The sequence below is a fragment of the Mus caroli genome, unplaced genomic scaffold (assembly GCF_978045245.1).
Source record: "Mus caroli unplaced genomic scaffold, Mus_caroli_1 scaffold_13, whole genome shotgun sequence".
Classification (NCBI taxonomy): Eukaryota; Metazoa; Chordata; class Mammalia; order Rodentia; family Muridae; genus Mus; species Mus caroli.
Genome location: NW_028227268.1, coordinates 26,528,036 through 26,550,732, shown reverse-complemented (window position 1 = coordinate 26,550,732; position 22,697 = coordinate 26,528,036). Strand labels below are relative to the sequence as shown.

At 53.4% G+C, this 22,697-nt stretch overlaps 3 protein-coding genes and 1 long non-coding RNA gene across 11 annotated transcripts; 3 read left to right on the top strand and 1 right to left on the bottom strand.

Moving 5' to 3' along the window:
• The first annotated feature begins 1,656 nt into the window (after positions 1-1,656).
• Positions 1,657-9,066, top strand: Phospho1 (phosphoethanolamine/phosphocholine phosphatase 1). Of its 4 annotated transcripts, XM_021176790.3 has the most exons (4): positions 1,657-1,886; positions 5,466-5,575; positions 6,535-6,656; positions 7,228-9,066. In XM_021176790.3, exons 2-4 carry the CDS (start codon positions 5,531-5,533, stop codon positions 8,102-8,104), a joined length of 1,044 nt encoding a protein of 347 aa, XP_021032449.1. In that variant the 5' UTR covers positions 1,657-1,886; positions 5,466-5,530; the 3' UTR covers positions 8,105-9,066. The 4 variants fall into 4 exon arrangements, with proteins under 4 accessions (XP_021032449.1, XP_021032452.1, XP_085685750.1 ...); XM_021176793.3 differs by lacking the exon at positions 6,535-6,656 and having other exon boundaries at positions 1,658-1,886; positions 7,346-9,065; XM_085829624.1 differs by lacking the exon at positions 6,535-6,656 and having other exon boundaries at positions 1,658-1,886; positions 7,228-9,063.
• A 62-nt stretch (positions 9,067-9,128) lies between these two features.
• Abi3 (ABI family member 3) lies at positions 9,129-18,932 on the bottom strand. 2 transcript variants are annotated; one of them, XM_021177002.3, is made up of 8 exons: positions 18,645-18,932; positions 13,784-13,951; positions 12,506-12,682; positions 11,049-11,134; positions 10,741-10,836; positions 10,378-10,538; positions 9,957-10,082; positions 9,129-9,627 (listed from the first exon to the last, which is right to left on the bottom strand). In XM_021177002.3, the coding sequence occupies exons 1-8, from the start codon at positions 18,768-18,770 to the stop codon at positions 9,464-9,466; spliced, it is 1,104 nt and encodes a 367-aa protein (XP_021032661.2). In that variant the 5' UTR covers positions 18,771-18,932; the 3' UTR covers positions 9,129-9,463. The 2 variants fall into 2 exon arrangements, with proteins under 2 accessions (XP_021032661.2, XP_029339779.1); XM_029483919.2 differs by having other exon boundaries at positions 10,378-10,535.
• Positions 13,106-18,446, top strand: LOC147001406 (uncharacterized). The gene is made up of 3 exons (XR_015044970.1): positions 13,106-13,369; positions 13,931-14,085; positions 18,324-18,446. It is a non-coding gene; the product is annotated as an uncharacterized LOC147001406 (long non-coding RNA).
• Positions 18,933-18,968: 36 nt separating the features above from the next.
• Gngt2 (G protein subunit gamma transducin 2) lies at positions 18,969-22,362 on the top strand. 4 transcript variants are annotated; one of them, XM_029483922.2, is made up of 5 exons: positions 18,969-19,050; positions 19,457-19,665; positions 20,478-20,555; positions 21,712-21,801; positions 22,120-22,362. In XM_029483922.2, exons 4-5 carry the CDS (start codon positions 21,718-21,720, stop codon positions 22,243-22,245), a joined length of 210 nt encoding a protein of 69 aa, XP_029339782.1. In that variant the 5' UTR covers positions 18,969-19,050; positions 19,457-19,665; positions 20,478-20,555; positions 21,712-21,717; the 3' UTR covers positions 22,246-22,362. The 4 variants fall into 4 exon arrangements, with proteins under 4 accessions (XP_029339782.1, XP_029339783.1, XP_021032663.1 ...); XM_029483923.2 differs by lacking the exon at positions 19,457-19,665 and having other exon boundaries at positions 18,970-19,050; XM_021177004.3 differs by lacking the exons at positions 18,969-19,050; positions 19,457-19,665 and adding an exon at positions 19,238-19,414.
• Positions 22,363-22,697: the final 335 nt, after the last annotated feature.

The window sequence follows — 22,697 nt, the reverse complement described above, 5'->3', positions numbered from 1 at the left end:
CAAACATGGTCTCTGCCCTCGATTTACTTAAAAAAGAGTAAAAGTGACAAGGGAGAGGCACAGTATGAGGTCATGGGTAAGCAAACTGGGTTGGAACCCCAACACTACGGTTCCTCAACTGGATAGCCCAAGCAAGCTGCGTTAGCTCTTCCCAATTCGATTTCCGCAGAACCTTACTGGCGTCATTTTGGAAGGAGAACAAGGATGGGAGCATGGATCCAGACATTCAAATCTTTCCAGCCATCTACCCACTCCCCTCAAGTACACCTAGGGTTGGTATAAGAAAGGGCATAGTGGCATGTGCCTTCCAGCGCTCAGAAGGTAGAGGCAGGAACTCGGGAGTAGATGGTCATTCTGTACTATACAGCAAGGCCCATACTAGCCCGGGCGACAGGAAACTGTCTCAAATGGGTGTGTGTGTGTGTGCTGAGGGGCATTGGAGGGCCGAGGACAGATACAACACTGATGATGAAGGCTGTGTGAGCCTATCTTTGAGAAGAGTGTGGAGATGAAACTGCTTCTGTAAGAGGAGGGGCTCAGGTCTTTAATCCATCAAATTGGACATGGAAGCAGGAGATTTAGGAGCTCAGGGCCGGGCCTAGAATAGGTAGTAACAAATTATAAGGGACCCACCCTCCCGCCCCCAACCCAAGATAAAAGACCCAGGGCTTTCTACCAGCACGGCTAGGTAGAATAAACACCGGTAGCTGGCAGTTGCCCTCGGACTTCAGCTCAGAGAGAGGTGAAGGGGCGCTGGCGTGTTAGGGAGGGAGCAGGGGCAATGGAGACGTCGACCTCAAAGGTTTGGGCGGGTGGTCCATCGGTTTGGCAACTTTTCTGCCAATCTGCCTTCTGCAGGTGGAAGCACGGAGCACTGGTATTCAAAGCTAGAGGGTGATAGGAGAGTTGAAGGTAGACCCAGGCCAGGGTGCACCTCCTTCTCAACCACAGATCCTGTTCTGTGACTGAAGTGAGGTGTCCTTGTGTTCGAACTCTTGGACAAGTCTTTTCTCCTGGGTTCGTCGCACCGGTTCAGAAAGTGCAGGTTTCACCTCTTCTCTCTTAATCGTAATCTAGTGTCCTGAGGGGTGGAAAGTAAGGGAAAGCTCGCCAGAGAAGAAGAGCGGGGACTTGGGAGAAAGCGGGTTTTATTTGCACAACAGTGCTCAAGTGTCGGTTCTCCAACTCCGAGTTTAGGCGGTGCTGGATTGGGAGAGCTCTTCCATCGGCAAGCCCGAGTACCCGGTAATTTGGGGACAGGGTTCCGAGGACTCGGCAGGATGCCGCGACTCCTCCCGGAAGGGCAGAGGGCGAGCTCGGAATACATGGAGGGAGGGCTGCTTGGCGGGCCGGTCACCCGGCTGTCCCGCGACAAGGAGGGAAGCCGGGCGGTGGAAGGGCTGCCTGCAGAGTCCTGGCGCCGAGCCCAGCGGGAGGCGGGCAATGTGACACTGACTCACGCACGTGCCCACGCGCACGCAGAGGGTGCCCCGCACCCACGCTCCTCGGACGGGACGCGCCACGCTCCACCCGTCCCGCCCGCCCAGTCTCACGGCCGCTCGAGCGGCCTCCGGGACAGCCTGGAGGCGTGGCTCGCGGGCAGCCCGCCCCTTTGATGTGCGCCGGCGCCGCGGTGATTGGCTGGGCGCTTGTGACGTGCGGGGACTGCGGTGGGCCCGGGTGCTGCGGCTGCCGCAGCGCCCGCCGCGGCTCGGGCTCTGGCTCCCCGGCATTTAAAGGGGACGCGGCGGCGGCCCCGGGGATGGGGGGCAGGTGGAAGGGACGGAGCAGAAGCACATCATCCACAGTCCCTCGGGGCTGGAGGGATTCGTGAGCCGGAGCTCAGAAATCCGGGGGTGGATAAGACCGCGTACCCCCCAAATCCCGTAAGCACCCCTTGCTCCATCCTGTCCCTAAATCCCTTAACTAGCCCCCTTCCCACTACTTCCACTTCAAACTCAGCTGGGACAGACAGCGCGACCGCTGCTGCCCCGCATGAGTCTTGGGCTCCGGGAGGACCACGATCTAAATGTTGGGGTGGGGGCTGTGTGTAGTTTGAGTGTGTTTCATGTGCTTGGTGGTGGGGTAGTCCCAGGGGCAGAGAACTGAACCCCCTCCTTTCCCAGGTTAATGGTGCCCAGTGTCCCTTCATCTCCGGGGACATAGCTCCCCGCCACCCACAAGTCCTTCCTTCTCCCCGAGCTGCGCACCCCCCGCCCGCATTAGAGCGAAGCGCCCGCCAGCTGGGGGTGTGCCAGAGTGCCTGCTTTCCAGTCACCTCTAAAAATATCTCTCCTGCTACCCCACCGGCAGCTGCCATCTCCCTGCCCCTACCCAGTAAGAATCACCTCTGCTTGTCCACCCCAGGCAGGGGACCCCAGAGGTGACGCCTAGTCCCAGATTCCTCACTGGCCCCAGGGCACAAACTAGCTAGGACAGGGAACATACAGAACCTCCGGAGCAATCGGGGAGTTCAGGTAATTTCTTCAAGAGGCAGTAGAGATCCCTGAGTTTTAATCCTATTTCTGATGCTGTGTGATGTAAGCTGGACCTCTCTGCACACCCCCCCCCCCTTGTCCATTATGGGTTAATGAACAAGAAAGGAGTTCGTGAAGTTGGGAGTGTTAGGGGCAGGAATCCTAGCTTAATTGTCAGATCTAATTTCTAGTGATGGGCATATTTATTCTTGAAGCAGAGAGCCACTCTCAGCCTGCATGTTTCTTGTGGAAAACTCCCCAAACTTTCCTATGGGCTCTACCCTCTCCCCCATTAGGAGAATTTCAAGCTTAGACTTAAGTTAGTGCACACACACACACACACACACACACACACACACACACACCTACCCCCGTCTTCCCACAGATCTAACCTAAAAGTATCAAAGGAGCAGGCAGGGCTGTGATAGGGAATCAGGGCCGCAAACATTGATCTTAGATGAGACTAGAAAAGGACTTCCCTCAGCCCCCAAAAGTTTGCCTCCTGGCTGCCCTAGCATGTGGGAGAAACTCAAAGGTCCTGTCCTGTCCTCCACAGGGACTCTGGTGGTCACACAGAATTTTTTGTTGCTTTGTTTTTCTAGACAGGGTTTCTCTGTGTAGTCCCGGCTGTCCTGGAACTCACTCTGTAGACCAGGCTGGCCTCCAACTCAGTTTCACCTGCCTCTGCTGGGATTAAAGGCAATGCCCTGCACTGCCCGGGACTTATCGCTTATCACCTGTCAGAAGTGAGTGACGTTTGGGATTTTTTTTTTAATGGCAGTTGTTTTGAAACAAGAATTTTCATGTACTTCAGGGTGGTCTCAAACTCAGATTCTCTGCCCCTGTCTCCTGCATCACCAGCTGCCACTGGTCTATGCTATGAAGCCAGAAAATAACTAGGGATGAATGGGGCAAGGACCAAGTGTGTCTGTGAGGCTGTGTCAATTTTTAGGAAGAAACCCGGAATACCTGGCTTTCTGCTCTGCTGAGAAAAAGACAAGGTTACCAGAGTGGCGGCGCTGGACTTTAATCCCAGTGTTTAGGAGGCAAAGGCAGGAGGATCTAAGTTCAAAGCCAGCCTAGTCTACAGAGAGAACTGCAAGCCAGCCAAGGTTAAGTAGTGAGATCCTGTCAGCTGTCAGCATTGGGACTAGTATAATTCTTTCAAAGGAAGACAGGCAAGTAGTTAACCCCCCTCCCAAGAGATGAAAATTAATCTTATCAAGAGTATTGTATTTTATTACATGCCTGGAATCTCTGAACTCAGGAGGTTTGTCCAGGTTGGGCGACCCTGTCTCAAAATTAAAATTTAAAACAAAGATAATGGGTTAAGGGCATGCTGTATAGTACCTGCAAAGCCCTGGGGTTGGTCCTGACTGTGGGACGAGGGGAGTGAAGCAGGAAGAGGAGAGAAAGCTGGTCTGTGTGGCTGCTGGTGACCCATTTGTATCTTTGTATCTGACCCTTGCTTCCCTTCCTGCCTGACACTTAGTCCCTCTCTTTGAGATTGCTTTTACAATGGGTGTGGCACCCTCTGACCTATCACCTCTAACTCTTGTCTTGGGACAAAGGTTATGTCAGCCGGGATTCCAATGGTGGCAGTTTCCTCAATGTCCCTTGCATGCGGTTCCCTCGTCTACCATCCCTGCCCCTTTCTCTCTCACTATCTCAACAATGTTGAGTCTCCCAGAGCACTGCTAGTTTTTGCTAGTGAGCTTTAACCTCTTTCCAGTTTCTAGCTATAGGTTCTTTGAGGGGGTAGCGAACACTGAGAGCTACTTCCTGTCTCTACTGAAAAGCTTTGCTCTGACAAAGCGAGGGTGGTCAGGGATACAGCTCTATAAAGAGGGTTCCAGAGGCTGTGTCCTCTTGAACCTTCCCTCGTCTACTCTGGAGGCAGTGGCTTCTGCTGCCTTGGGATAGTCAGGGAGTGTGTCACCTTGAGAGTCAAGAGTTTACAGTGCCACTCATTGCTACCACTAGAGGGCAGCAGCCACCTAGTTTTTTTTCTTTTTTTCTTTTCTTTTCTTTTCTTTTTTTTTTTTTTTTTTTTTTTTTTTTTGCTATCTTTGCTCTGGTATCTTTCCAATTCCAAGCTGCATCTTTCCAATTCTAAGGGGCTGGCCTCTGGTCTCATAGCCTAGGGGTGGAGGGGTAGGGGAGTAGGGAGGCACCAAAAGCTGTAAATGGTATCTGTATAGATGCTCTAATGAAGGCCCTAACCAAAAGATCACCACCCAGTCACTGAAACTCCCGTGGAAATTTCAGCTTGCCCTGTTGGTGAGATCCCTGAACAAATTAGTGCCAGAGGTGAGTCTCATATCTCCTGCAGGCCCAGGGCTCTCAGCCTCTAGACAGTAGTGAAGTGTTTATGAACCAGCTGCCACCCTGCTGAAGCAATACAGCCTGTGGGAAGTGAGTGAATTGCTCTGCTCTCTGTCTTCCTGGCTGTGATGAACCATGCATGAGATCAGGAATAAAGGTGACTGGTAAACCGTGATGCACCCCACTACTCATGTGTGGGCAAAAGGTCACGGCAGACCAGCCTCTGAGATCTGGTTTTGAAAAATCTCAGCCACTTTGAGTGAGTGACCTTTGGGTGAATCTCCTACTTAATCTGTCTACAACTCCAACAGTGTCCTCTGTAAACCCTCCGGTAAGCCAGGGAACTAGCTAGCCAAGGATGCTGTTAGCAAGGAGCGTGGCCTCGGTGTACGTGTAAGAGTTTACTTTTGCTCGTGGGCTTGATGGAAGAGATAGTCTGATGGGATCAGTAGGGAAAGGGAAGCCAGTGGGCAGGCACTTTGTTTTGGAGACAAAGTCTTTCTATGTATCCTGGCTGTCTTAGAATGTACTAAGTAGACCAGGTTGGCCTCAGACTCACAGAGATCCACCTGCCTCTGCCTCCCAAGTGCTGGGACTAAAGGCTTGCACCACCATACTCCAAAAAAACAGGTATGGACTTTTTGTGGATTCCCTCCCCCCCAGGAGCTCTGGATGACAGCTGGAGACCAACAGTTTCTAAAGGTGGTGGTCAAGATAATATACTGACAATGAGCGGGTGTTTTCCAGCTGTTGGACTACGATGCCTATCTAGGGTAAGTGGAGCCCTTCAGAATGAGGCCTTAAGCCCCTACTTTTCCACCCCGGGATAGGAGGAGCCCTCTCCAGCCCCCCTCAGATTTGTCCTCTCCACTGGAGCTCTATGGATCCCTGAAAATTTTCTCTTCTGTGGATCCTAGTGTCTTGTATAACAGGGATCCAAGCCAGAGAGTCCACAGGCTGGTAAAACCCCAGGGGTGACTCCTGGAGGGATAAAGTGGAGAGGACAGTTCTCTGAGGGAGAGAGGTAGCCAAGCTCCAATACCAACTCTGAAATGAGGTGTGCCAGGCCCAGGAGTAGTAAGAGTGGGTGAGGGCTTGGGATGATGTCACTCGGTTGGTAGAACTCTGTTAATGCCAGCACTAAGAAGGTGAACCAGGAGGCTCAGGAATTCAAGTTCACTCTTATCTACAAAGCAAGCCTGGGGTCAGCCTGAGCTATAGGGAACCCCTTCTTTAAAAAGAAAGAAAGAAGTTGGGGTGTGTGGGTGTGTGGTGGGAAACCAGGTTCTGTTTTGGTATTTACCTCACTGGGTAGGAAGTGCATGCGGGAAGATAGAAAGGCAAGCCAAGGGAGGAATATTCTAGGATCTCTCTGTCTCCCTCCTATAGCAGCTGGCAAACAAAGGTGACAGGGACATGCTTAAGTTGGGTGGCTTACCTGCTGTGTCTGCATGCTTCCTTTTCTTTGTGCCCCAATACTCACTCCCTTTGCATCCCCAGCTGTTTTCCCTTTGCCAACTTCCCAAAAGATGACTCTGTTACCCAAAGTCTCATGACTGCCTAGAGCTCCCACAATGTTCCAGGGGCCTACTCTACCCTCCCTGCCTGACTTCATCCCAGACATCCTCTCCCTAACCGCCCCCCACACACACACATAGCTGCCCACCCCTGCCTCCCTCTGCCTTTTTAGCCACTGCCGTCCTCTCTCTCCCCTCCCCTACCTGTCTCCCAGGTATGCCGTGGCCTGGTGAGGGGGGCTCCCACCTCCTTAAGCCCCATTGCTTCTCCTGTTGCCTGCTTGCTTCGGACTCTGGCAGAAACCCCACCTGCTGGCACGTGCTTCCCAGGGAATTGGCAAGTGATTAGCATGGGCAGCACATTAGCACAGGGCCCAGCAGCTCCCAAAGAGACTCCCAGGGTCTTGTGTGGTTTGCATACCTACCTGGTAATTTCAAGGGCTAAAACCTAGCTCTCTGGCCAGGCCCAGGGAGGCTCAAGAATTTGGCTTTCCAGGCCTGGCACTTATTGGCATCCAGGCCCAGGAAAGACCTGAGACTCATTGCCCACCCGGCCTTGGTGATGTCAATGGCTTTTCCAGGAGCCTGGCTCCTCCATTCATCCTTGATCCCAGGGGGATCACGGGAAAAGGAGGCTGCACCCCCTGGGTACATGAATCTTCTGTCTACTCTGCTCTGCCACCAGAAACCTCCAACCCAGTTGAGGAGTCTCAAGGAGTGATCCTTGACGAGTCATCCCCTCTCTTAAGGGATCCCATGAGAGCAGCAGAAACGGAAGCCAAGGAAGCTTTTGGCTTCAAGACTAGTATGGCTCCAGCACGATTAACTGAGAGACAGGCAAGGGACGGCGGGGTGTGGGCAGCACATTGGTTCCAACTCCTGCTTAACCAGCCTTGGGTCCTCCTCAGGTCTTGGATGTGCCAGCGACCCTGGCTGTGGCCCGCTAATCAGCTTCTCCCTGGCCGGCTCCCGCCGCGCCGCCTCTCGCTTGCCTCCTCCTCCTGCTCCTCTTCCCCCTGCTCCCAGGACGGCAGGATGGCTGCGCTGGGCGCGCCTCGCTTCCTCCTGACCTTCGACTTCGATGAGACCATCGTGGACGAGAACAGCGACGACTCGATCGTGCGTGCCGCGCCAGGCCAGCAACTACCCGAGAGCCTGCGTGCCACCTATCGCGAGGGCTACTACAATGAGTACATGCAACGAGTCTTTAAGTACCTGGGTGAGCAGGGTGTACGGCCCCGGGACCTGCGCGCTGTCTACGAGACCATCCCCCTGTCGCCGGGCATGGGCGATTTGTTGCAGTTCATAGCCAAACAGGGCTCCTGCTTCGAGGTTATTCTCATTTCGGATGCCAACACCTTCGGTGTGGAGAGTGCCCTGCGTGCCGCTGGCCACCACAGTTTATTCCGCCGCATCCTCAGCAACCCGTCGGGACCCGACGCGCGGGGACTGCTGACGCTGCGGCCCTTCCACACGCACAACTGCTCGCGCTGCCCGGCCAACATGTGCAAGCACAAGGTGCTCAGCGAATACCTGCGTGAGCGGGCCCGCGACGGCGTGCACTTCGAGCGCCTCTTCTACGTGGGTGATGGTGCAAATGACTTTTGCCCCATGGGGCTGCTGGCGGGCGGGGACGTGGCCTTCCCGCGCCGCGGCTACCCCATGCATCGCCTCATCCAGGAGGCACAGAAAGCTGAGCCCAGCTCCTTCCGCGCCCACGTGGTGCCCTGGGAAACAGCCGCCGATGTGCGCCAACATCTGCAACAGGTGCTGAAGATGTGTTGAAGACCATCGCCTGCTAGGGGTGCCCCGGACAACCGACGGAGGAGGGACGGGACTGGGGATTGGTTAGGACCACCTAGTTTTACTACCCTCCTCTTTCCTTTCGCTTTGCTATGCTCCTCCGGGCGTATCTGGAATTCGGTCTGCTTGTGGGCTGGGAGCAGGGGTTCAGAGCCGTCCCTATCTATGCAGTTAACACAGCTCTGCTGCCTTCCCTCCAGGGAGGTGAGCACCCCTTGGAAGGCAGGCAGTGCCCCTCGAACTGAGAGGAACGGGTTCCTGGAAGTTGGGAGAAGGAACATCTCCCACTTACTTTAGCTGCTGCACCGGCTGCATAACCTCCTCTGCCCAGTCTTTCAAACAGACTCAGGATCCCCCAATCCGCATGCCAGTACCAGATTCCTCGCGGTAGACCTATGATGCTCTCAGAAGACAGCTCTAGGTCTTGATCTTGCTTCAGCCAACGCAACCCTACATTACCGCTGCGCTGGCTGCGCCTTGCTTCCTTCCCAACCCCCCCCCCACACCCCCACCCACCCAAAGGAAGAAAAAGCCAGAAGGAACTACCGCCTCCTGCTGGTAGAACGAGGTAGAGCCGACCATTGACCTCGGAGAGTGTGAAAAATCCTAGCACTCCAGCAAGAGACCAGGGACTTCACCAAAGTCGTCCTCCCCCCCCCCGCCCCCTTCTCCCCGCATTCCCCTTTGCCCTTATGGAACAGAAAGCCATGTTTTTAAGCAGAGCCAGGGAAACCCAAGCCCCTCCCCTCTCTGGAGTTTCAGACCAATAAAGGAGGTGAAGGGGGACAAAGGGACTTGTTCTCTTGTGCCACAGTGAGAGGGGGGATGCGAGAGAGGTGCTCTCTGCTCTCAGGGAGTCCTATTTAAGTTGTGAGGGCGTGAAGAGCCCAGCGAATGGCTGCTTGTGAGGGTTGAGGTTGAGAGTCCTTCTGGGGCAGACTGCAGGGCTTCTGTGTTCCCTTTCCATCACTCCCTGTCTTGCCCTCTAGCCCTTTGGAGCAACTACCAGGAGGTCAGCAGTTTTATTCAAAGCTGGCAATCTTCTGAGCATGAGCTGGGGGGTCCTCTGGGCAAGGTGCTTAAACTCCTTGCCTTCTAGGTTTTTTTGTTTGTTTGTTTTGTTTTGTATTCTTTATGCCATCTGCAGCAGTCCCCCCTGAGTACCACCCCTCTCTAGCCCACCCTCTTCCCACTGCTGTATGGAGCAGGGACTGAACACAGTTCACAGCCCAAGAGGTAGACTGGTCCTTAGTCCAGCTTTGACTGTGGAAGCTGGCTTCTTGGGGCTTGAGAGGCCCACCCAGGCAGTGCAGGGTTGGTGCAGGGACAGATCCTGGGCTGTCAGCAGCTGGGCTCCACATAGTTCCCTGGGAAGAATCCAGTGCCCTCTGAACTGACACCCTCACACCAACCATCCGAGTAGCGGCGAGTGACACAGATGACGGTGCCTTCTGAGAAGGAGAGCTCATTGTCCTTCTGCCGGGTATATGGGTACAGTGTCACCACTGTGGGGCAAGAAGAGAACCTTGTGAGGTGTCCCCTCGGTCATGCGCGCACCCGCCCACAGTGACAGGAGCTGTAATACTAGGTCGTGCGTAGAGGAGCTTTGGAACAGTCAGGTACTACTCAATAGCAGGCCAGCTGCTCTTTCCTAGCAGGGTTCAGAACTCAGCTCATCCAAAAGGAAGGAGAGGGAGAAAAAAGATAGGGTCGCCCGCACCTTGGTAGGGAAAGCAAATGCTTCAGGGTTGGAGAGTGAAGGCCAAAGCAACAGAAGCCAGAGGAACCTGCCAACAGATTCTGCTGCCTTTCAGTCCCAAGAGTGCAAAGGTACCTTTCTCCAAGTAGCTAGCAGGGACCCAGCTGGGCTCATCTGGTCCAAAACCTGGTGGGGGCGGAGGCAGCTGCCCCAGTTCATCTCCCTCTAGAGCTGGGGGAGGAGGCAGAGGCAACTCTGCATCTGGGAAGACAAAAGGGTAAAGGAAAGTGGGCCACCCCTGCAGCATCCTTAAGCTCTAACCAGTTCCTGTCATCACTCATAATGCCTCTAGCCAGACTCAGCACAGGGTAGACAGAGCCTACGGGGCAACACCTAGGCAGCTGGCTTAAGCTATAAAGGTCCCGTTAAGTGAGAAGCTTCAAAGACAGGGCTAGTGTAAAATAGTCTAGATTCACTGCTTCTCTGGGGTTCCTGAGGAGCACAGGGCTGAATGAGAGACTCAAGGTGAATACTGAGAAGGCGGGACCCATCTTACCCGGAGGGGGCTGGGACACCTCCAGCGGAGGGGGCGGCAAGAAGACCTCAGCAGACAATGGTGGAGGAGGCGGGGTTACAGGCGCTACAGGTGGAGGAGGCGGGGTTGCAGGCGCTACCTGTCCCTTGGACTGGGGGATCCCACTGGCACCTTCCGCACTGCTAAAAGACCAGATCATATGCTGATGAGGGACGGACGCCTTCTAGCCTAGCGTCCCAGAGGGGTCCCCAGACCTCATAGCAAAATCTGCATTAATTTTTCCCCCAGCTAGTGGTTTTTCGTTTTCTCAACCACAAGTCTGCCTGGAGGCCACCTCTCAAAATCCACCTGCTGTCTACCCACCCACTAGACTCAAGTGCTCACCCTGCCGAGGCCAAGGAAGAGGCAGAAGAGGCAGCGGAGAGCTTGCCGTCTGGCACAGCTGGGAGCTGCACCGGCTCAGGGATCCGGGGTGGTCTCCTAGGGAGTGGAGTAGGGTGGCATGAAGAGGGAGGGTTCTCTGCTGAGCAGGGTTTAGGGTTGAGGAAGGGTGACTAGCGGAGGGAGAAGCTGGGTGCCAGGCGCAGCAGCGTCAAGACACCAGGTGCTGAGGGGGGGGTGAGGGGTGGAAGAAGCAGTTGAGAACCAGGAGTGGCTGGGCAGGGCTGGTTGGCATGGCCTTGAGGCCTCACCCCAGCGTGGCGGAAACAGGTGTAGCAGGCGCCTTTATGCTCTTGCGAGACAGGGTCCCGGTCCGTGACAGCTGCGTGCTCAAGTCCTGAAGGGAGAACGATAGAGTTGATTGACATCTGGGACACGGGGAGGCATTCTTACCCACATCCCTGAGAGGAAATGGGGGAGGGGAGCGGAGGGCAAGAACTGGGAGGGCTAGCCAGACTCAGCAAGTTCCTACTTCCACTTCTCAGCCCTCCTCCCGTCCTAACCCTACCCCCACCCCTTAGGCCTGCAGCAGGTCCCCCAAAGCCATCCCACAGAAAGAAACCCACAGCACAGACGCCGTCTGAAGGCCACTTCCTCTGCACAGCCACAGTGACTTGAGTTGTCCTTTGCAACCCCACACTATCTCAAATTCCCAGGGATCTGGGTGGCTTGGTGGTCCTTAGCTCTGATTTAGCTTGTACTCCAGCAGGAGCTGAGGAGCCTCACATACAGGGGAACTCCTTGTTTCCCAGAAACCTATGGAAGTGACCGTCCCCAAATTCGAGGCAGAGGGATGGCAGAGGCCAAGACACTTAGGAGAGTCTCAATGATGGGGTGCAATCCCAAAGCCAAGAGACACCTCTGAAACTGGGACTTCCCCCAGCGTGAGCAGGGGGGGTGAGGGGGCGGGGGAATGGTGGGGGGGAGGGTCATGTTCTCTGTCACCCTGCCGCACTAGAGGCAAGACAGGGGAATTACAGAATAAAGGATAAGTTGGAGGCTGGGCACATAGCTCAGGATGGAGCTTCTGCTGAGTTTACAGCAGGCCTAGGTTCTACCCAGGGCACCATCAAAAGAAAAACAAAAGATAAGAAGGCTGGACAGGAAAAAGGAACGGATAGAGAGCTGGGAACTGAAGGAAAGAGGTATTTTCTCTCCTGGAGGTCTGGCATAGTATCAAGGGGTTAAGACCCAGGAAAGCTTCTAATCTAATCTGACATGAAGCAGTTGGGTACAGTGTGATAAGGTCCCCTCCACCAACTCTTTTTGTTGCTGCCTCCTGTCCCTATCAGCAGCATTCTGGGGTGACTTCTTAGAGCAATGACCTCAACCCCCCAGACAGAGGAAGTCGCTGTTCTCATGTGGCTGAGGAGAGGTTCTCATGCGTGCCCTGACACCCTTCCCCCCTCCCCCTCTTCCCCTTCACACACACACACACACACACACACACACACATACACACAAGACCCATTGTGGGGTGGGAGTGGGGGGTGGGGCAGGGACAGCTTATGATCTTCCAGGAGCAGTGTCTGAGTAGAGGGAAGTTAAGAACCTAGGGAGAGGGGAGTTTAGGCCACGTGTCCTGAAGTGTGGAGAGGAAGAAGGGGTTGTGAGGTCATACAAAAGCTTGAGGAAAGGCGAGACAAGAGGGAGCTAGCTGTAGGGCAGGACAGGGTGGGCAGTGGGAGGTCAGCAGGGTTTCCCTTACCTTGACTCCGTGGCCAATGTCATCCAAGCAGGCAAAGTTGAGGGGTTTTCTGTAGTAGGGAGTGAGGGAAGGCAGGCTCTCAGGAGGGATGACCTTCTGGTTAGGGGGCAGCCTCACGACAGTGGCCAAAGTGCCGATCTCCCTTCTGGCTACCTTCTCCATATGCATGTTTACCATCTGCACGACAGGGTCGGGAGGTGGGAGGAGACCGTGAGAAACAGCCTGTACGACACCATTCCCTTTAAAGGAGGGAGAAAGCTAACACTCGGAGGCAGAGGGAGGCAGGTAGAGCTCTGTGAGTTTGAAGCCAACCTGGTCTATATGATGAGCTCTAGGATAGCCAGGGGCTACATAGTGAGACCCCCCATCTCAAAACAGGGGAGGAGGAAAGAATGGGGGCCATGGGGGGGACCAGAGGGAGTCCCATGGCCATATAGCCATTGGAGAAAGAATAGCAGGAGAGGATGGAGCCACTTCGGAGCGACTTCCGGGTAGAAGAGAATAAAGGTTATTATTAGCTGTGCAGGAACCAGAAGAAAAGGGAGGGAAAAAATCCCTGGGGTTGCTGGATAGCAACCAAAGGACAGGGCAGGCTTTGGTTTAGACAGGCATTCTGTGGAGGTGGCAGAGAACTGTAACTAAATCAGCTCTCCCCTTCAGGGGACAAGGACGGGAATTAGCTTCCTCTCCAAATGTTCCCTCAGGCCTTGAGGGATGGGACCTTGGGTCTTCAGGAAGAAGAGGAAAACACACCCCATACACTGACCCCTCAGGGACCTATGGTCAGACCAAAAGTGTAACTCCCACATGCTTTGTGGGGTCAAGGATCCAGGAAGGACAGCTGAGAGTATTTATGAACCAAGGGTAGGTATTTATGAGCCAAGGGTGGGGACTCTGTATGGTGTTGGCAGGGATTCCTGTGGGGCTGACGATGGGCTTGCCTGGCCTGCGTGGAGGCCATTTATTAATCACTGGATGTGTTCTAATGAAGACAGGATGGCCTTTGGTCTCTCCTGTTCTCTGCAGGTACTATGAAGAGCAAACAAAGAAAGCTTTTAGAGAGAGAAAGAGAAAGAGGGAGGGAGGGAGAGAGAGAGAGAGAGAACTTTGTATCTAATGGGGTAGCAAGAACCCCACTGAGACACAGACGGCTCCAAAGTCTGGAATGTGCCAACTTTCTGCAGTCGGGTTGGCCAGGTGGGCGTGGAGAAATGTAGGGCTATTTGAGTGGGACTGAAGAGCCAGGACAGAAAGAGGGATGCCTTCCCACATCCTTACCTGGCCCAGTGTGCTCATCTTGGCTTCCACCTGCCGCAGGGCAGCACCCTGTAGATCCAGCATTCGAAGAGTATGCCCAGCCAGGTTACCCACTTGGTAGGCCACACTGGCTAGGGCCTGGGTGGTGAAAGCCATCGTCTCTTCCAGCGCCTTCCGCTTGTCTGTGGCCTGAAATACACACAGCCTTGGCCCGAGGCCAGCACATTCCACTGCTTCCTTGGCAGAGTCGGACGGGGCCAGAAGAGAATCTAAGGAAGGCCAGAGCTGAACTTGGAGAAAGCTGCGGTCCTTAGATGCCTGAGGTAGCTTTCTGGAAGGATGGTGGAGTAAGTGGGGAATGGGAGGACAGTGCAAAGAACATTGGGAAAGCAAGTTGCAGCCTGAGAGAACTGGCTGTGAGGGTCGGGGCAGGAATCCTGTCCTCCAGTAGTTGAGGTGAGGACAGAGTTGAGAGGACCCTACTGCCTCCCTCAGCAAGTGTCTCCTGGCAGGCTGGCTGGTGATAGGAAGGGGAAGGCGATGCTGGCTAGGGGAGACATTCAGCCACTTAAAACCCAACCAGCCAATAGCAGGCTCTTACCTATAAACCAAAGTCCTCAAACCAAAGTAAGGCCAGGAGAGAGAGCCCCCTACTGACCTTGCACTTCCTTAGCCCCAACCCTTAGGAAGGTGTGTAGGAACTGAGAGAGGGGCAGCATGTCCCAGAGCCAAATGACTTCATCCTCTCATTGCCTCTGACAGCTTTCTGACATGCTTCGCTTCTTTTCCTTCCTTCCTTCCTTCTTTCTTTCTTTTTTTTTTTGAAACAGGGTTTCATGTAGTATAGGCTCACATTCTCTGCGTAGCCAAAGCTGGTTGACCTTGAACTCCTGATATCCTCCTGCTTCCATCTCCTAAGTGCTAGGATTAGAGGAGTGTGCCATGGCACAGTTGGCATTACTGCTGCTGCTGCTACTACTACTACTACTATATTTTTCGAGACAGAGTAGCTTTGGCTGTCCTGGAACTCACTCTGTAGACCAGGCTGGCCTTAAACTCAGAGATCCACCTGCTTCTGCCCCCTGAATGCTGGGATCAAAGGTGTGTGACATCTCCACCCACCCATGCACAGTTGGCTTTAAGATACTATCTTCTGCCTTACACACACATCCCTTGCTTCTCTCCAGCCACACTAGCTCCTGGCGTTCTAATCCCTAGCAAGAGAGATTGTGTTCCTACCTCAGGGCCTTGGCGCTTACACTTCTTAGAGCTCTTCTCACTAGATGGTTCCAGCGTCTCCACTTCTCTCAGCGCCCTAAGTTTTTACCCAGCTCACATTTATGAAGTATCATATTTGCCCTGTTCTTTCTTTTTCTTTTCACCCCTCCCTCATCCAAATATCAATACCCTGAAAACAGAGCTGGTCCATTCCGTTTTGCATCCTATGCTGACATAGTCCTCAGCACACAGAAGATACTAAATACATGTGCATTTGTTGGCTGATTGACAGGCCAAAGGGGAACCCAATATGAGGTGGGCAGCTTCCTACGGCATGCCAGACACTGGCCAGTGCCACACTGCCAGTCACTGGGAAAGGGTGATCAGAGAGTGGCTAAAGACAAAAGCGGGGTTTTTTTGGTCCCAGACCAGACCTTCAGGGCTGGGTCTCTTGCTTCACCAAACAGCTTCCTCCTTTCCCATCAACCATAAGCTTGCTGCACGGAAGCCTGTCCTTTTGGGTGGTGTGGGGAGGTAGAGGTGAGTCCAAGGCAAATTAGAAGGGGCAGTGTACTGACAGGCAAGGCTACACCCCTGTGGCCTCCTGGCTTGGAACTTTGTGCTCCGTGGGCTCCACCACTGGTGCTATAAGAGTTGTATCATCCGTGAGATTCCTCTGGGTTCCCCTCATGCAATCTGAACTAGAGAGAACCTTCTGGAAAAACCCGCGCCATGGTCCTTCCCTTCCCAACTTTTCTGTTCTGACAGCAGGAAACCGATGTTCATTTGTGTGCTGATTTACATGTCATCTGCATATGCAATAAAATTTACATCTCATCAGCATATGCCACCCAAAATATTGGCTAAGCAGAGAAGCTAGAGAGGACTGCAAGCTTCGCTCTAGGTCTTTGTTTCATAGGTAAGAAAACAGGCCCCCTCTGCCTGCTACCCAGCCTGGCACATGGACTTTGCAACCCAAACAAGAAAGGTGCCTGTTTGGACCCAGCTCTGGGTTCCTCTAGCCCAGATGTTTCTAAGTAACCTCTAGCTTTAAACTTGTCCCAAAGTCAGGTCTGGAGGAACAAGGGCCGGAGATCCTTCACCTAAGCTGTCATGCAAATGACCCTGTTTTTACTCTCAGTCAACTCTGACAGAGAACCCTACGCTGACCCATCTGCCTCCTGCACGGGCTTCTGACACTTAGTTGGGGAAAGATGGGACAGAGACTTTATTAAAGACATCACCCCAAAAATTTCCTCTGTAGACAGGCAGGGATGGCTATTGATGGTCTAGGGGCCATAACTCTACACAAGAGAATCCAGGGATTCCAACCTGGGTCTCGGGGCTTCAGATACCCTGAGTGTGTTTGCAAAGGCTGTCACCTGGATAAAATGGGGCTTTATCACTAGCACGTGGCTTTTATCCTTCTGAAATGGTAATAGAAGGCACAGCAGATACACTTATTTATTCTGCCCTTCTTAAAGGATGATGGGCCCTGGGCAAATGGTTTAACACACTGTTTCAATTAGTACTTGTAACCAGCCTGGAGAAGGTATAGAGTTTAAGTGGAATCCCATCCCACCCCCAAATGGTGACACAGGCCTGGAATAGTCTTTGGGAAGGGGAGTGGGGGGAGCTGGGCAGGTCATAAGTTCAAGGCCAGTCTGAGCTACAGAGTGGCAATATTGGAAGGAAGGATGGGAAAAAGAGAGAGAGAGAGAGAGAGAGAGAGAGAGAGAGAGAGAGAGAGAGAGACCCCTCAATGGGAAACACACTACACATTTCTACATAAATAGGTGGCAGACCTGGTGACTCAGCTTTGTGACTTCAGATCCTGCATGCACACCAATTACACACGTGGGATTGCACCCACTAGCAGCACTTTGAGGTGTGGGAAGACAACGATGGAGCGGAAAGGCCTATCTCCATCCCTGCCAGGGAAGGAGAATGCCTAAGTTCAGGGCAGGCAGGACTGGTAATAAACCACATGTCAGATCATCAGGCTGGTCACTCAGTGTCTCTCTCTCTCTCTCTCTCTCTCTCTCTCTCTCTCACACACACACACACACACACACACACACACATACACATACACTGGAATGACACTCAAGGTAGCACTGGGCTCAGGAGTCAGAATCCTAGCTGCTCTTTGATTTGGGGTTTTGCTTTGCTGTGTTTGGTTTATTGGAGGTAGTATCTTGCTATTTAATCCTGACTGGTTTGGACTCATTTACGCAGACTAGAAAACAGGTAGAACTTTCTAAGATCCCTCTGCCATAGCCTCCCAAGTACTGGGATTACTTGTAAGGGCCACCACAACCAGCTAGAGTTCCGAGTTCGAAACCTGTCTTGGTGACTACCTTGGAGGCATCTGGAAATACAGTCCCTTTCCAAACATCAGCTTTCTCATTGTGAAGTGTGCATAGTGCGCACCAGGTAGGACTGGGGAAGGGACAAATAGAGGCTGTGGGTGCAGAGAGAACTTGCCTATCATTGCCTCTTTGCTCTGCCATAGGCCTTCGGGTCTTTTTTCTCCCCAGCCCTCTCACTACAGGGGAGGCCCCTGGCGCTGTCTCACAGTCTGGCTAGGATTTTGCTTTGCTTTGCTCTGTAAGAGGTTGCAGACTTGGTCTGTCACTCTTAGAGCAGAGGAAACCAAGGACCAGGGGTACAGATAAACTGTCCAGCGCCATACACTATATCAGACAGATAGAAGGATGGAGAGGAAGGGGCTCAGGTGAGAAGGCAGGGCAGCCATGCTTGGCTCTGCTATCCAGAGCTGGGTGACACGCACACACACACAAACTGCTGTTTTCCCATTCATCTACAGGAATTAATAGTCTTTGTCTCACACGGTGGCTGTGAGGGTGGGCAGTCATGAAGTCCTCTCTGCCCATCTTCCTTCCCCAGGAGTCAATGTTATATGAGCAAGACTACTCCAGGGTGGAGTGGAGCTTAGCTCAGCAGAAGAGCTCTTCCCAGACAACCCTGGGCTCCCCTCCCAAAGCCTTAGAAACTGAAACAAAACGACCTGACACAAACAATGGCCAGGTGAGGTGGTGGGAGCCTGTAGTCCCAGCACTGAGGGAAGGCTGAGACAGGAGGATTGTAAATCTAAGGCCAGCCTGGGCTACAATGAACTCAAGGGTAGCCTGGGCAACAGTGAACTCAAGGTCAGCCTGGACTACAGTGAACTCTAGGGCAGCGGAGGCCATACAGTGAGACCCTGTCTCAAAATCCACACAATGTGTAAAGGTCTACAGCTGCTCTACATTGCCTCTCATTTCCCAGCAGCCAGACTGGGAGTCCCCTGCCTCTGCACCACACCCCATTCTTTCCTCAGGGTCTGCTCCGACTCTCCTCTGTTCCTCCTCAAACATCAAGGGACAAACCCCTTTCCCGTGAGTGGGAAGTGTTCTGATTCCCCTAGAGCCAGCTTGAAGACAGTCCCCGGCACCTGTGAGAGGTAAGGTGTGAGATTATCTACCTCTGAGGCTATGGCCCGAGAACAAGGGCTTTGGCGTTTAGGAAGCTTGGGGATTGCGTTGAAGCCTGAAGATTGCTCAGCCAAGGCAGGAACAGATACCTGTCGGATGACCCTACCAGAGGGACTGGGCTGCAGGTCCCCGCGAGGTGTATCCTGACCTGAGCCCTCTCCACTTACCTGCAAGTAGTTATCCTCGCAATAGTTGGCCACCCGTAGCAGGGCGCTGTGGTTGCCTCGCAGAGCCTCCCGGCCCGTGGGGATATCAAACTCCTGCAGCTGCTGCAACTGCTGCAGCTCCGCCATAGCTCGGCCTCGGTGGGGTTCCCTGGGGAGCCTGCTGGGTTTTGAGCCTCACCCTGCCCCTGATTGGCCGCTCTGCCTTCCCTCCCTCTGCTTTTGGTTTCCTCTGCGTGAGAGACCCAAACCTGCCTGTAAAGGGGTAGGCATGCTCATTCCGGGACAAGAGGAAGTCAGACCCTGGGCCCTTGGCCTGGGCCTCTCTGTCCCCTGCTCAGGAGAAGGGGGAAGCCAGGGGCCTGTTGGGGGCTCGGTCTCTCAATCCCACCAAGCAAAGGAAGCCAAGGTCGGGGCATCTGTGATTGCTCCCTGGTCCTGGAGAGGAAGCTAGTTGATGGGGGGATGGGGTAGTAGAGACAGGAGGAAGGGGCTGGCCTGCTATGGGGGGTGGATTTTCCACTCATGGAAAAGGGGAGGAAAGGGCAGAGGGTGGGGGCTTCCTTGGGAAGCTTGGGATGAGTCACCACGGGATTGGGGAGTGGAGGGTGGATAGGATATGGAGATAAGTCATACTGGGGGGGTGGGGCTGGGCTGGCAGTGCAGCCCCAGTGGTAAACAGCTCACGCAGCAGCAAGAAGAATCAGGGTTAGACACCAGGAAGACACAGCTAGAGTTCCTGAATAACTGTGGGCAAGCCTGTGAAGGGTCAGGTAGGAAGTCCTGTGACCAGTATTTATGCCTAATGATGGTAGGAGAAGGTGAAATTGACCAGATAACTCTTACAAAGACTCCTCGGATCAGCAACAGGAAGGCCTTGGATGTGAGACAACACTGGTCCAGATGGATGTGTGGGCTGGAGGCAGCGCCGGTGGACAGAGCACTGAGCGGGGCTCATGCGTTAACCGGGAGTTGGAAAGTCCAATGGTTCTGTCCTAAGCTTGAGTTCAACGAGGTCCCAGATGTGAGCGAGCTTGGCGGTGGGGGGTGGGGGGATTGATCCTGCATCTGGGATGGCTTTACAGAGCCCCTCCCCCTCCCAGTCTGTCATCCTCCTGGCAGAAGAGGAACCTCTCTAACCACACTGGTTCCTTAACATTTCCTCAAGAATGTCCCTTGCTATTGGACAAATGTCAGCCAGAGCTCTGCTAAATGTCATAGTGTCAGGTGTCAGGTGGTCCTGGGAGAGGCGAAGGGAAGGAGCTGAAGGGAAGGAGCAGGCTGTAAGGGGAGTGTCGGGGCCTGAAGAGAAGGGAGTTCCACACTCCAGGGAGGACACGGAGGCCAAGAAGCAAAAGACATGGCATTAGGGTGGACACGGCCACTGGATACTAACTGTTGAGCATTGGAACTCAGGGTATGTCTTTATGGAGCGAATGCAGAGTGAGCCTGAAGACCCTTGTGCAGTGGAATTATGGAACCCGCTAATGGAAAGCACAGGGTTCTTCAGGATGGAGAAAGCTGGGAGCTGTAGGCATGGGGAGGAGCAGGCTGGGAGCAGGCTTTGTGATGGAGAGAGACAGGTTAGCAGGACAGTAGGCTAAAGGGAAGCTGTGGGATGGGGAGAAGGGGTGTGGTCACTAAAGGAGAGAGGCTGATGAAGTGTGCTCCTGGGGCCCACCATGGAGATGGCCTGTTTTAGAACGTTAGTGTCTGCTGTGGACGAGCGGAGGACTGACTGGGAGGCTCAGCTAGAATCAGGACTTAGCACCCTGAGCTCATGATCAGCTTAGGCAGCGGAGATTTGGCTTTGCCAACCATCTGTTTCGTCTGAAGATTTCTCAGCTGATGAGGCGCTAGGAAGATCCATTGTGTCTGGATCCTGGACCGGTGATCTGGAGAGAGCTCTAACAGGTAAGGAGGCCTTGGGGCCCTGGGCTGGGATCTAGTCTTAGCATGACTCAGTTTAAGCACCAGGCTGGCTCTCTCCTGGTTGCCTGGAGTTTTGATGGTAATGATGTTATTGTTGGAAATAAGAAGAAGAAGAAATATGCCCTGGTCACTAGGTGCCAGGCAGTACAAATGCTTTCCGTGCGTTACTGTCTTTTTAAAATTTCATATGTATGAATGTTTGGCTTGCATGGATATACTGTACCATGTGCATCCCTGGTTCTCACAGAAGAGGTCAGGAGAGGGCATTGAACCCCCTGGAACTGGGGTTATAGGTGGTTGTGAGCCACGAGGAGGATGCTGGGAATCGAATCCTTATCCTCTGTGAGAGCAATAAGTGCTCTAAAAGCCATCTCTCCAGCAACCCTAAGCATTATTTTTTTTCTTTAGTTTTCACAATAATAATGGGATTAGGGATGTCGATCAATTGACAGAATGCTTGCCCAGCGTCCTCAGTGTCCTGGGTTTCACCCCCAGTAGCACACCAACTAGGTATTGTGGTACATGCCTGTTGTTCCAGAATTTAGGAGGAGGCAGAAGGATCAGAAGTTCATGCTCAGCAGCATACAGAGTCTGAGGCCAGCCTGGGCTACAGGAGACGCTGTCTCAAAAAACAAACACTGCTACCGTCGTTATACTCATTTGCTAATGGGGGAACTAAGACCCAAAGAAGCTGTGTGGCTGTGTGACTTGTCTCAGTCCATACAGGAGGAAGCAGCAGAGCTGGGGGTCACTGCTGGACTCTGGCTGCCTCCAAAGCTCCTAGTCTTAATATTGTCCCTGGACAGGACCTAGAGACAAAAGCATGCCCCCGAGTCATCACACAGAGCAGTCACTCTTTGTCCCAAATTTTCTAGCTTAAACTCTATTTCCCCTTCCTTTTCTATTTCCTCCATAAAGAGGTTCTTATTCAAGGACAGAGATTGCGCCACCCGTAGCTGACAGGTCACTTCTAGTCCTTCTAAGCCTTTGCTCACGACAGAGCAAGGAGTGGAGGTTACATTTCGGGGAAGGGATACATTGTGGAAATATTAACCCATGAGGGTCTTTGGTTGGGCCCTAAGGCCAGGAAGAGTGTAGAATTGGAAGGGAAGCCCTCATGGTTGTGGGATCCTTCTAGGGCAGGATGGCCCAGGACCTCAGTGAGAAGGAGCTGTTGAGGATGGAGGTGGAGCAGCTGAAGAAGGAGGTGAAGAACCCACGTGATCCGGTGAGCCCGCAGTCCCTCTTCTCGGCTTCTGTATCTCTTTCTGTTCGAAACTGAGGAGACACTAGGCACAGGATGTATCACTGGGCTGGGGTGGGGTGGGCACAGGGGAGACTCGGAGAGCTGTGTCTCCAGGCTGGGCTGGCATGATCCCATCAGGTGTTTGAGGGTTGGTCCAAGGGACTCAGCCTCCTGCCTGCCTCTTTCTCCTCCCTCCTTCCTCTTTGACCTCATCTCTACCCTGCCCATCTTCCTCCGATTGTCAAGTCATGGATTCTATAAAACGAACAAGAGCTATGACCATGTTTTGTCATCTTACAGATTTCCAAGACAGGAAAGGAAATCAAGGATTATGTAGAGGCCCAAGCAGGGACAGACCCTCTTCTCAAAGGCATCCCAGAAGACAAGAATCCCTTTAAGGAGAAAGGCACTTGTGTGCTAAGCTGATGGCCCACCCTCACCACCATCACCCTCTCTGTCCCTCCTCAGCCACGCCCAAGTGTACTGGGATACCTAAGGACCAATGTTTTCTTCCTCTTAGACACAAATAAAGATGTTGAGAAAAAGCAACAACCTCGGAGTGGATTCTCAGTCATGGTCTCCATTGTCTTCCTCCATCTGCCTGCCTTTGCCTATGATACTGCCACAGGAGGGATACAGGAAGGAAGTGTTAACCAGTGAGGGAACACCCCTGGGGGAGTGTGGCAGGGAAGAATGTAGAAATGAAGGCATAGAGAGAGTTGGACAGCTGAGCAGGTGGCAAATGTCTTCTAGAAGTGCCTCCAAGGCCCCAGAGGCAGTCCTTGCAAGCACTCACTCCTCCTAGAGTTGCCCCACACCCATCTTTTCTTCTCTCACTATATCTATGTAGCTTGAGCTAGAGGCTAGGATGAGGGCTG

Bases quoted from the DNA above. Each gene is read 5' to 3' on its own strand.
- Abi3 (XM_021177002.3), bottom strand. From the start codon at position 18,770: ATGGCGGAGCTGCAGCAGTTGCAGCAGCTGCAGGAGTTTGATATCCCC. The intron at 13,952-18,644 runs GTAAGTGGAGAG...TGTGTATTTCAG, and splicing joins GCGAGGATAACTACTTGCAG to GCCACAGACAAGCGGAAGGC. The intron at 12,683-13,783 runs GTAAGGATGTGG...CCTGTCGTGCAG, and splicing joins AGATGAGCACACTGGGCCAG to ATGGTAAACATGCATATGGA.
- Phospho1 (XM_021176790.3), top strand. From the start codon at position 5,531: ATGAGCGGGTGTTTTCCAGCTGTTGGACTACGATGCCTATCTAGG. The intron at 5,576-6,534 runs GTAAGTGGAGCC...CCTGTCTCCCAG, and splicing joins GACTACGATGCCTATCTAGG to GTATGCCGTGGCCTGGTGAG. The intron at 6,657-7,227 runs GCAAGTGATTAG...GGTCCTCCTCAG, and splicing joins ACGTGCTTCCCAGGGAATTG to GTCTTGGATGTGCCAGCGAC.
- Gngt2 (XM_029483922.2), top strand. From the start codon at position 21,718: ATGGCCCAGGACCTCAGTGAGAAGGAGCTGTTGAGGATGGAGGTGGAG. The intron at 21,802-22,119 runs GTGAGCCCGCAG...GTCATCTTACAG, and splicing joins TGAAGAACCCACGTGATCCG to ATTTCCAAGACAGGAAAGGA.